The following is a 12,418-nucleotide window of genomic DNA, read 5'->3' as shown; positions in this document are numbered from 1 at the left end:
AGCCTGTCAGTTTAGGTGGACGGCCATGTCTTGGTAGGTTTGCAGTTGTGCTATACTCTTTCTATTTTTGCGTGATGGATTAAACTTTTTTTTTTTTTTTTTTTTTTTTTTTTTTTTTTTATACCCTAACCCTGCTTTAATTTTCTCCACAAATTTATCTCTGACCTGTCTGGTGTGTAACTGTGGCCACCAGGAGTTGATCATAGTTGGCATCATTTGGGAGGAATTATGACCCTTCATTGGTGTCAGTGAGTAAAAGGAGCATGATCTTTTTGATTTCTATGTACTTGGTAGACTGAAACACATCCTGGTCCTATTACCCATCTTTTCATTTTCCTTTGTTTACCTGCTCAGGCCTCCTATGCAAATTAAATGCAAAGAAATCAAGTAGCGCAAAATATCTAAAACCTAATACAGCATCTGAGATACTGAGGGTCAAATTTTCAAATCCCCAAAATGGAAATATAAAAAAGCAGTACAGCGCAAACAAATATAACAATCCTAAAATGAAACTAAAAAAATCAAACGCAAGAACAGTCTATGTTCGTCTTCATAAAATTAATTTTGATCAGTGAACATTGGCAAATATCCAGTGGACTAGGTGATATGGCAATCGTATAACGTGACTTTAGTGACAACCTCCACCACCAAGAGAAATGGCTGCTCACCTCACGCGATGGACCCCTGAGTAAAATTAGGTCAGAACAGGAGTTCCCTTTTTAAGGGTTGCAGATTAACAAGAGCAAACACTGGTATCAGATGAAATGCTGGTACTGTACTTAGAAATTTTCAAATGGTATTCGTCATCGACTCTAGGACAGTTACATAGAATAAAGGCAATAATATCTAGTGCTCTGTATGATTTGAAACATTTTAATGAATAAAAAGCGCTTAAAAATCATGCATTGTGCCCCAGTGCTAAGGATGAATGGCAAACAATGTGTATCCATGTGGATCAGCGTGTAGGACGGGGGTGAACTTGATAGTGACTTCACTTGCGTCTTACAAGCTGATCCTTGTGGCTACACATTGTTGTGATTTGCCATACAGTGCGTGATTTGTAAGTGATTTTTATTCATTTTATTAAAACGTTCTGAATCATACAGATAGCACTAGATACTATTGCTTTTATCCAATCTACCTGTCCTGGCGTTAATGGCGAATACCATTTGAAAATTAAGTACCGGCAGTTCATCTGTTACCAGTGTGTGATCTTGTTAATCTACAACCCTTAAAGGGAACTGGTGTTCTGACCTGACTGATTTTACGCAGGGGTCCACCGCGTGAGTTGAGCAGCCATTTTTCTTGGTGGTGGAGGTTGTCGCTAAAGTCGCGTTAGATGATTGCCATATCAACTAGTCCACTGGATATTCTCCGATGTTTCCTGATCAGATTATTTTATGAACGTGGCCTGTTCCTGTGTTTGATTCTTTTAGTTTTATTTTAGGATTGTTATATTCATTTGCACTGTTCTGCTTTTTTTATATTCCTGTGCAAGTTCCCTAGTATCTAGATGTTAAGCATAATGTATAATGAATAATGTTCATTTTGGTAGGAGAAATTGCACCTCAGGATGCGCTTGTCTTTCTTGTCTCTTATAAACCACATATTTCTATTAGTTACCGTTGCCTCTGCAGGGGCTAATCGAATGCTGTACTCTCCGCCTCCTTTTTAAAACCCATAAAAAAACAAACTGCAGTTTAAATTGGAATAACACCTACCTTTTTATATTTGTTACATGTCCCCATTCACAAAACATAACAAAGTACAGTAGAACCTGAGGCAAAACTTTTTTTTTTTGACTAATATAACGACCTATGGTGCACAAACTAAATGAGACGCATGGCGTTGCATGCTGCGTTTCACACCTGTGCAGTACAACAGTGCTATGAGAACTCACTAAATCTTTTGTGATCTTGCAAATGAGGTACAAGTTTGCCCAGAAGGCACTGATGTTGCCTTTCTGGGCGCATATGCGCGGCTGGGCCTACGTCATCAATGTCTTTTGGGAAACCAGGAACTGGGCACAAGAAAGTAAAAAATAAAAAAAAAACCAACACCATTTTAGATTTCAGTTTAGCATGCTGATGTGAAACTTGGTAAAATACAGGAAAGGTCTGCTTTAAAGGTGAATAAACTTTTGTCTGCATAGCTCCTCTGATCAAAAGGATCCTACACTGTCCAAGATGTGTACGTACTCTAGACACAGGCGATGTTTACAGCCTTTGGCTGAATCTTGCTTGCCACTGGTTATGCTTGTGCAGTAGGTCCTCATAGAAATCTATGGGAGTGTCTACTATGCATCCCCAGGACTTACAAGAACTGTACCTTAGAGGTATGTGAGGATCCAATGCTCAGGTACCACCAGTGGCGAGGAAGATTTTAGAATGGCAGGCAATATGTAAAACCATATATGCGAGAAGACTTGAAAGTGCTGAGTTGTTAAATTTTCTTTAGCTCAGATATAAATTAGAAAGATGGCAGTACATTTCTAATCACAAGCCTTTATTTAGCCTGGGTTAATTTTGTGTTTGTGCTTCTATGTTTTAAGCCTGTCTATTTTATTGCTTGTGTTACATTATGTTGACTGTACTGTATTTTCCTTCATTTCAGATCTGTTGGTGGACATGTTGGGGGTTTTGGCAAGCTATAGTCTTACTGTCCGTGAATTGAAATTGTTTTTTAGTAGGCTCCAAGGAGACAAGGGAGAATGGGTAAGCATGCAGTTTATTTTGCTTATTTATTTTTTTGCTTCAAAAAATTCAACAAATTTTTGCAGAGAGCAGTTTTGTAATTTTAAGCCATAAGGGGTGCCCCTACAACAGTCTTGCGCTTAATTTTCTTATTCGGTTTTCTTTAGATTTGCCTTCAACTATGTAGTGCAAGGGCCTGCCTGACTGCATACAAATTGAAAGTGTTTAGATTTGATCTCGTATTATATGGCTTTAGTAAATCTAAAAGGAAAATTTAACAAGAAAATTGGCTAGCCTGACAGACACTTGCAGTATACTTTAGTGTGTATGAGTTTATTACATATTTACAGTTACAATTAATTTTGCATGGTTTGCATCTCACTTTATATATGTGCAAATGGTCATTAATTGACTTATTTTTTTCTATATGCATTCTGTTATTGTATAGTTCACTATAGCGCAGCTTTTTGGAAAATCAATACTTGCAGTATATCAGCGTAGGTGGAAATTGATATTCTCCTAGTATGTTTGATTTTCTTAAGAAAATGGCTTCTGATGGAAAAGTAGGGGGGGGGGGGTCAGAGGAAAGTGAAAACCCCTCCTACAAGCTTTAACCAGTGCTTGACTAGACACTGATAGAAGTCACAATACTACTACAGGTGCATCTCAAAAATGTAGACTCTCGTCAGTTAATTTATTTCAGTAATTCAATTCAAAAAGCGAAACTCCTACATTACAGATTCATTACAGACAAAGTGATTATATTTTGAAGAATTTTTGTTTTAATTTTGATTTATAACTTACAGCTAGTGAAAACCCAAAATTGAGTATCTCAGAAAATTAGAATATTACATAAGAACAGTAAAAAAAAAAGGGTTTTTAACCACTTGCCGCCTGCCGTATAGCAAATTGATGGTGGCAAAGTGGTTTAGTTAACAGGATAACACAGCCGGCGAGCGCCTGGCGGGGCATGCAGCTCGGCGATCGGTGGTGCTGATCATTGCATGAACCAGGAAGTGCCGGTAAACGTCTTTCCTCGGTTCACGTCGACAGGGAGAGCAGATCGGCGTCCCTCCCTGTCGGGGGGGGGGGGGGGATGTTTTATGTGCTGATAATCAGCACATTGATTATCAGCATAGCCCACATCAAAAGGTGCATCTGCCAGCCTGTTGGTGCCCACAGCAGTGGCAATTGGTGTCCCATCAGTAATTCCTTTCAGTAGCGCCTCATCAGTGCCGTCAGTGCTGCCTATCAGTGCCCATCAGTTTTTTTTTTTTTTTTTTTTGTCGGTCTTTTTCGTTTCACATTTTAAAAATTAAAAACCGCAGAGGTGATCAAATACCACCAAAACGCTCTATTTGTGGGAAGAAAATTATAAAATGTAATTTGGGTACAGTGTTGCATGACCGCACAATTGTCGTCCAAAGTGCGACAGCGCTGAAAGCTTAAGTGTCCTGGGCAGCGGGGGGTGCCTGGTATTGAAGTGGTTAATACAGAAATGTTGGCTCACTGAAAAGTGTGTCCATGTACAGTATAGTATGCACTCAAAACTTGGTCAGGACTTTTTTGCATGAATGAGGTGTTATGGAAGCCCAGGTTGCTTTGATAGCTGCCTTCAGCTCGTCTGCATTGTTGGGTCTGGTGTCATCTTCCTTTTTACAATAACCCTCTCTATGGGGTTTGGGTAAGGCACGTTTGCTGGCCAATCAAGCACAGTGATACCATGATCATTAAACCAGGTATTGGTACTTTTGGCAGTGTGAGCAGATACCAAGTCCTGCTGGAAAATGAAATCCGCATCTTCATAAACCTGGTCAGCAGAGGGAAGCATGAAGTGCTCTAGATTTCCTGGTAGAGGGCTGCACTGACTTTTGGACTTTGGATAGAACACAGTGAACCAACACCAGCAGATGACATGGCTCCCTAAATCATCACTGACAGTGGAAACTTCACACTGGACCTTATGCAACTTGGATTCTGTGCCTCTCCACTTTCTCCAGATTCTTTATTTCCAAATGAATTGCAAAATTTACTTTCATCTGTATAATAGGTCTTTGGACCACTGAGCAACAGTCCAGGCCTTGTTCTCCTTAGCCCAGGTAATATGCTTCTGCTGTTGTCTCTGGTTCAGAAGTGGCTTGACCCAAAGAATGCAAAGGTTGTAGCCCATGCCCTGGCTACATCTGTGTGTGGTGGCTCTTGAAGCACTGAGACCAGGCGTAGTCCACTCCTTGTGAATCTCCCCCAAATTCTTGAATGTCCTTTTGCTTCACAATCATCTCAAACCTGCTGTTATCCCTGTTCCTTGTGCACCTTTTTCTACCTCACCTTTTTATTTTTTATTTGCTTGGATACGGCACTCTGCACGGCCAGCTTCTTTAACAATGACTTTTCGTGACTTTGTCATCTTTGTGAAAGATGTCAAGGACTTTCTTCTGGACTATGGTCAAGTCAGCAGTCTTCCCTGTGATTGTGTAATCTACTGAACCAGACTGAGAGACCATTTAAAGGCTCAGGAAACCTTTTTTAGGTGTTTTGAGTTAATTAGCTGATTAGAGGGTGACACCATGACTACAATATTGAACTTTTTCACAATATTCTATTTTCGGAGTTACTAAATTTTGGGTTTTCACTAGCTGTAGGCCATAATCCTCAAAATTAAAAGCAAGAAATGCTTGAACTATATCGCTCTGCATGTAATAAATAGAGGTCGACCGATATGGGTTTTTCTCTAGCCGATGCCGATATTTAGAAATCATGGCGGCCGATAGCCGATATATGATGCCGATTTTTTTTTTTGGGCCGATATGTTAGGCCGATTTTATTTATTTATTTTTTTCCTTTTTTATTTTTTAATCCCCCCTTGATCTAACACACCTTTCCCACTGGGGCATTTTTCAGGCGCTTTTGGGCTAAAAATAGCGCCTGTAAAATGGCTCCCCTGCAGTCTGTGTGAAAGACAGAGTGCTTTCACACTGAGGCAATGCGCTGGCAGGATCTTAAAAAAAAAAAAGTCCTGCAAGCAGCATGTTTGGAGTGGTATATACCGCTCCTCCACCACTCCTGCCCATTGATATGAATGGGCACCACTGCCGAAGCGCATGCAATGCGATTTGGCAGCAGTGCTTCATGGGCGCATTTAACCTCTTCCTTGGCCGCTAGCTGGGTTATATGTGCCCCACTAGCAGCCAAATAGCACCGCTAAAATGATGGTAACGAGCCGCTAAAACTTGCGTTTTACCATCAACGCCTGCCCGCTCCAGTGTGAAAGGGGCCTTCATAAGTGATACAGAAAATTTCTTACATTTAAAGATTTATTAAACAAAACAAAACCCCCAATCAGTTTACTTGTATGTATGATTTAGATAAAAAACAAAAAAAAACAAAAAAAAACCTATATATTAAATAAAAACAGGTAGTCAAAACTTTTGGACGAAAAAAAAAATGGGCTAACTTTACTGTTTTTATTTTATTTTTATTTTTTAAATAGTGTATTTTTTTCCTAAAAAAATGCATTTGAAAGACCTCTGTGCAAATGCCGTGTGACATAAAATATTGCAACAACCGCTATTTTATTCCCTAGGATCTCTGCTAAAAAAATATATATCATTTTTGGGGGGTCTAAGTGATTTTTTGGCAGAAAATACAAGATTTTTACTTGTAAGCAACAAGTGTCAGAAAAGATTTAGTCTTTAAATGGTTCAACTGAGAACTTCTACACACAGACATGACTTCATTCATTGAAGTGTAAACACATTGTATCATTTAGTTCTTTTCTTGGCAGTCTGCCCAGAGAGGAGGAAAGGGTTGCTATGACGACTCAGGCAACTTACACTGACTGAAATGACTTCTGTAATAGAAAAGTCCGCTGTAGTTCTAAATCGGCTTTTTATCAGCTCAAATCGGCCGATGCCGATTATTTAAAAAACGGCAAATATCGGCCGATATATCGGCCGGCCGATATATCGGTCGACCTCTAGTAATAAATCTATACCAGTTTCACTTTTTGAATTGAATTACTGAAATACATTAATTTTTTTTTTTCTCATTTTGAGATGCGCATGTATATACTACTGCTGAGAAAAGGTATTTATCCTTTTTATATTTACTAAAATATTTGTATTTCCATGTTCTGTGTACTGTGGGAGAGCAGATATGGTGAATGCAGGCTCCTGTGTTTATTAAAACTTTAAAAGTGGAGTTCCATCCTTTTTTTTACTTTATTAAAAGTCAGCAACTACAAAAGTGTAGCTGCTGACTTTTAATAGTCGCCTGTCCCACGGTTCAGCGATGCAGGCGCCCGGAGCCTTGCTCCGGTTCCCTTTTTTTCTTCGGTACTATCATAGCAACTGTGGACACCCAGCTGTGAAAGCTTACGGCTTAACGGCCAGGTGCGCACTGCGCATGCACGATTCACACTGCGCTCTATTGGCCAGGCAATTTTTTGGGAGCTGTGACGTGCCAGAAAATTACATGCCTAAGGTGGCGAGGAGTGCTTAAAATGCAAGTTCCACTTTACGCTGGCTTCAACTTCAACACATTAGGGCTAATTTACACTTGCTTCAAAACAAGGCTTCGGACACGCTTTGTTAAATCTCTCTGAATGTTAGTCAAAGCTCCTGTCGCTAAGTAAAATGGTTAGCTTACAGTCCTGTTTACCTTGCGTTTGCTTTTGGCTTCGCTTAAAAAAAAAAATAAAAATAAAAAAAAATTGTACCCCATGTCGCTTTAGTTCAGCTTCAAAGTGTCTTCAAAGCCTGCATAGAAGTCTATGGCAAATCTCTCTTGATGGGCCCCCATCACCTCAAGTAAAGCTAGCCGGAACAGCCAGCAACCGAATAAAACTCCTTTCGCATCCATATAGGCATCCCCTGATCAACTTGCGCGCTAATAGCCTCAATCATGGCGGCAAGTCTGATACCTAGCCCCTGATAAGGATCATCATCTTAGGCCCATAGTACCATCAACCGCATCCACAAACCATGTGCCACTTCAAATATTCAGCTGAAGTTCTGCACAGACTAAGGAACATCAACATCACATTGCTATCTTCCATTCAAAAAATACCTCAAAGAGAACAACTATTACAAACCGGACGACAAGCAACTCCCAACCACAGGAAGACATCTACTTAACCACTACAATTAGATTGTGCCTTGATTAACGCCAGGTCTGCAGTCAAACACAGACTGGAAGTACACGACTTCATCATCGAACAATGTAGACTGCCTCTTCATCACCGAAAGCTGGCTAACCTCTGACTGCAACACCATCCTCACCGAATTGTTGCCGGAAAACTACAGGATACTAACCAAACACCGCATAGGGAAAAAAGGAGGAGGCCTAGCAGCGACCTTTAAAGGTCACCTGGATCTCACTAAACCATCTCAGAACCCAGTGCCTTCCCCCCCCCCCAACAAGGTTTATTGAAGCATTACAATACAGAAAGTATGGTAGTGAAGCATTCAACTGATACAATACAAAGAACAACAGTTATTACCTAATAATATAACACAAAAATCATATCATATGAGTCCATTTAGGCCTTTGCTTGTCCAACAATTCAGGGTTTGTATCTTCGGAATTTGTTGGGAAAAGTACAACGGGGTAACGAGCACAGAGAAATAATCGTGAAACTTTGTGTAGGGTGTCAAGTTAACCTTTGGATGTAGGGTGGGAGCAATTGCTTGCCTAAAGGTTGCAGGAGCAGCCTTGTTTTCCTAGGGATAGTTGCGTGGTTGCAGTACAAATTGGGGTTAGGTAATCGCTGTGCCTGGATTGGGGTCCGCTGTGGTTTGTGTACTTTGCCGTTTTCTACGTTCAAAGATATGTAGGGCAGTGGTTGGTTCCTGGAGACAGGATAAGAGATTTGATAGAGGAAGCGATAGCAGTGAAGGCCATGGATCTTGGTAGGCGATACTGCTGTGTGTTAGGTGTGTGGGAAATATGACGCTGACGATATGGGATAGAGGGGAAGGGGTGGGGGGGGGGGTTCCCTGAGTTGGGGTCTGGTAGGGTTGTTAGGAGTCAACCTAGTAGGAGCTCACATTCTTCAGAGGTATTGAAGTAGTGCCAGCATGACAATGTTTTCCAATATTTGGTAGGAGTGTCATGTGACTGATGGATCAGTTCTTCCATTTCCGCCACTCTTGATACACGGTGGATCCAGTCCGCTATGGTGGGCGGTTTGGTCGATTTTCCAGAGTGGAGGGATGCACATTTTTGCCGTGTTTTTATTAGATGAAGGGTTGGAGATCGAAGGTATTGTCTGGTAGGAATAGTTGTGTGATGTAGCAACATTTGTGCGGGCGAATATTCTAAGTGGTGGGTAGTGATTTTGGTGACTAGGCGATGGATTTCTTTCCAAAAGGCTTGGACAAGGGGGCAGGACCACCCAGATGTGGAGCATGGTACCTTCCCCCCTCGGAACATCTCCAGCACGTGGATGGTATGTCAGGGGAGATTTTGTGCAGTTTGGTAGGGGTTTTGTACCACTTGGTAAGTATCTTGAACCCATTTTCCTGCGCAGATATGTTAATCGACCCCTTATGAATGTGTTATGGATGGTTTCCCATTCCTCTTCAGTGAGAGTCAGCGCTAGGTCTCTTTCCCAGCTGAGGGAAGCTATGTTTGATTTCAGATTGTAGTTTGCGAAGAGGATAGAGTATATTTCAGATATTATGTGTCATTGTGGTTCCGCTTTTGCACAAATGTTTTCAAATGGCGTGGTTTGTCTGGAATAATCATGGAGGGAGTGTGGGGAGGTTAGAAAGTGTCGGATCTGGAAGTAGGTCCATCGCGGAAATGACTGGCCTGTCCTATGTGTGGGTAGGCTCGACAAGGGAAGGAAGGTGCCATCCGAAAAGAATTGGTTTGCACTAATATCAGTGGTGGGCCAGATTCCTGCCAAGAACGTGGCAGTTTGGCCCACTGGAAATTCTGGATTTAGGCGAATTGGGGTCAGTGGGCTCTTGGGGGAAGAGATGTCGTGTGTTTCCATGTTTTCCGGAAGGCTTGTAACGTGTTGCCTATAAGTGGATGCATTTTACATGCTGTTGGTGTATGTTTTGGGTCTATCCAAGCTAAGTATCTCGGAGTTTGGGAAGTCTCGTTCTCTAAATGTGTCCATGCTTTAGTTTGGGTATGAGTGTTCCAGTCAACCACTCTAGATAATTGACAGGCCAAATAGTATTTGTGAACGTCAGGGAGACCTAGACCTCCTTTTAGTTTGGTTATGGTGAGTCCCAGTGCCTTTTATGGAAACCCTGACGCTACATCTTCAACCAACACCTCATGACACCACTCATATTCTACTGTGCTATAGACCATCGGGACCAAAGTCCAATCTTCTTTCACCCCCTCACGAAATCCTTCGCAATGCACACCCTAAAATCCAAAAATTTCCTGGCACTCTGAGATTTCAACCTTTGGGCAAACGAGCCCAGAGACCCCATCGCGACTGCCTGCATCAATCAACTAGAAGAACTGGTTCTCCAGCAACTGATGGACTCCCACGCATGGGTCAGGACCCTGGACCTCATTTTCAAACAGAATATTGACGTCAACATACTCGACAACATAACACTGCCATGGACGGATCACCACGCCATCAAATTCAAAATCGCTACCAACATCACCAACGAAAAACTGAATCCTGTAACAACAACCACTGGACCAGATCGCATAAACTGTACTCTGAATCCTTCAAATCCACTCTGTCCAACAAGATAACTACAATAACCTTAAACCACTCTACGGAGGAAACGCTCAACTCCCTGAACAGGGCATTGTTGCAATCAGCAGACTTGGTAGCACCAAAACAGAGGGCTCTCATCAGGAAGAGGAACTCTGGATGGTTTAATAGCTCCCTCGCCGTACTAAAGCAAGAACGCACAAGAGCGGAAAGAACATGGAGAAGAAATCCCACAGAGGAAAACCACTTTAACTACAAAGGTCTTACAGAGAATTATCGGAAAGCAATCTTCAAAGCCAAAAAGGACCACTTCTCATATACAATCTCAACGGGCGCAAACCAACCACGGGAACTGTTTAAACTGGTCAATCAATGAATCCGGTGTGCCTAGAACCCCCAGAAAGTGAATCTCAGGATTACTGTGACAAACTGTCGGATTTTTTCATCAATAAAGTCAAAACCATCAGGGAAACAATTTGTCAGAAGAAAACATCCGACCTCAGGCAGCAAATGCATAAAGAGGATGTCTGCACCAACATAACGCAACCGCTGAAATTTTCACTATCCCCAATTACCGTAGACACTGCAAAAAACATCATTAATAAACTGCGTGACAGTAACTCATCTATTGACATCATCCCCACAAAACTACTGAAAGAATGCTCCGACATCGTGGCTCCAACCATAACCCACCTCATAAACCGATCATTCCACGAAGGGATTGTTCCCAGCATTCTCAAACAAGGCTTCGTCAAACCTCTACTCAAGAAACCAAACCTGGACTCTCAGGATCCAAACAACCGTAGGCCAATTACAAACCTCAACACCATTTCTAAGATCATGGAGAAAGCTGTAGTACATAAGCTACAACTCCACCTGGATACTCAAAAACTCCTGGACCCACTGCAATCAGGCTTCCACCCGGGTCATGGAACAGAAACTGCTCTCCTCAAGATTTGGGACGACGCCCTCGAAGTAGCAGATGACGGAGAGCCGTGTCTCCTCGTACTGCTAGACCTAAGTGCAGCGTTTGATACAGTAGATCACAATACTCTACTCGTCCACCTCACAGAAGTAGCCGGAGTCCAGGACCTAGATCTCCAATGGTTCGTGTCCTTCCTAGGAAATCGGTCACAGACAGTGAAACTAGGAAAATTCCTCTTCGAAACTCAGGGAGGTAACCTGCGGAGTCCCTCAAGGCTCTCCTTTGTCACCAGTTCTTTTCAACATTTACATTCGCCCACTCCTTCAAATCATCAGATGCTCAGATCTCTGCTTCCACTCTTACGCTGACGACACAAAACTTTATTTCCAGATCAATGGAAAAAAAGATCACCAACAACAACTTGAAAACTCCCTCAAATCAATAGAGGACTGGATGACCACTAACTCCCTCCAGCTGAACGAATCAAAGACCGCTTCTTATCTTGAACCCAAATCATAATCCCGTAACCAAAACCTCCTGGTCTCTACAACCGTCTTTGGGCAGACTATCTCCCCAAAGCCAAGAGTCTTTGGGTTATTTTAGACGCACAAATGTCAATGGATGTGCAAATAAGAGCAGTAGTCAGTGGATCCTCACCATCTGCTGTGCGTGCTTCGCAGACTCATCCCTTTTATTCCAAAGAATGACAAAGCAGTGATAGTTGGAACAATCATTAATTCACGACTGGACTACGCAAACTCGCTTTACATAGGATTACCACAATATCAACTTGCGCGATTACAACTGATCCAAAACACGGCGGCAAGGCTGATAACAGGAAAAAAGCCCTGGGAATCCATCTCTCCTTCACTGAGGAGCTTACATTGGCTAACCGTAAAAAATCGGATCACGTTCAAGACCCTTTGCCTCGCCCACAAATGCGTGCATAGAGAAGCGCCAATACCTAATGGAGAAAATAAATCATTACACACCAAACCGCAGTCTTCGATCAGCCAACAAAAACCTCCTCCTCGTGCCCAAAGCCCGGTATAAATCCAAGGGGGATCGGAGATTCGCTGTCCAAGGGCCTCGGCTATGGAATGCTCT

General features: G+C 42.1%; 1 protein-coding gene across 2 annotated transcripts in view; it reads left to right on the top strand.

Moving 5' to 3' along the window:
* The window catches only part of LRBA (LPS responsive beige-like anchor protein), a 939,113-nt gene that overhangs the window by 68,104 nt on the left and 858,591 nt on the right, over positions 1 to 12,418 (top strand). For both annotated transcript variants that reach the window (XM_077477021.1, XM_077477022.1), the window contains exon 3: positions 2,614 to 2,714. In XM_077477021.1, coding sequence (XP_077333147.1) covers positions 2,614 to 2,714 — 101 coding nt within the window. The remainder of the gene's footprint in view (positions 1 to 2,613; positions 2,715 to 12,418) is intronic.

Source organism: Lithobates pipiens, unplaced genomic scaffold (genome assembly GCF_037356315.1).
Source record: "Lithobates pipiens isolate NorthernLeopardFrog02 unplaced genomic scaffold, aLitPip1_a1.2 Scaffold_13, whole genome shotgun sequence".
Lineage (NCBI taxonomy): Eukaryota > Metazoa > Chordata > Amphibia > Anura > Ranidae > Lithobates > Lithobates pipiens.
Note: the sequence above shows the minus strand (reverse complement) of the source record. Positions and strands in the feature narration are given on the sequence as shown.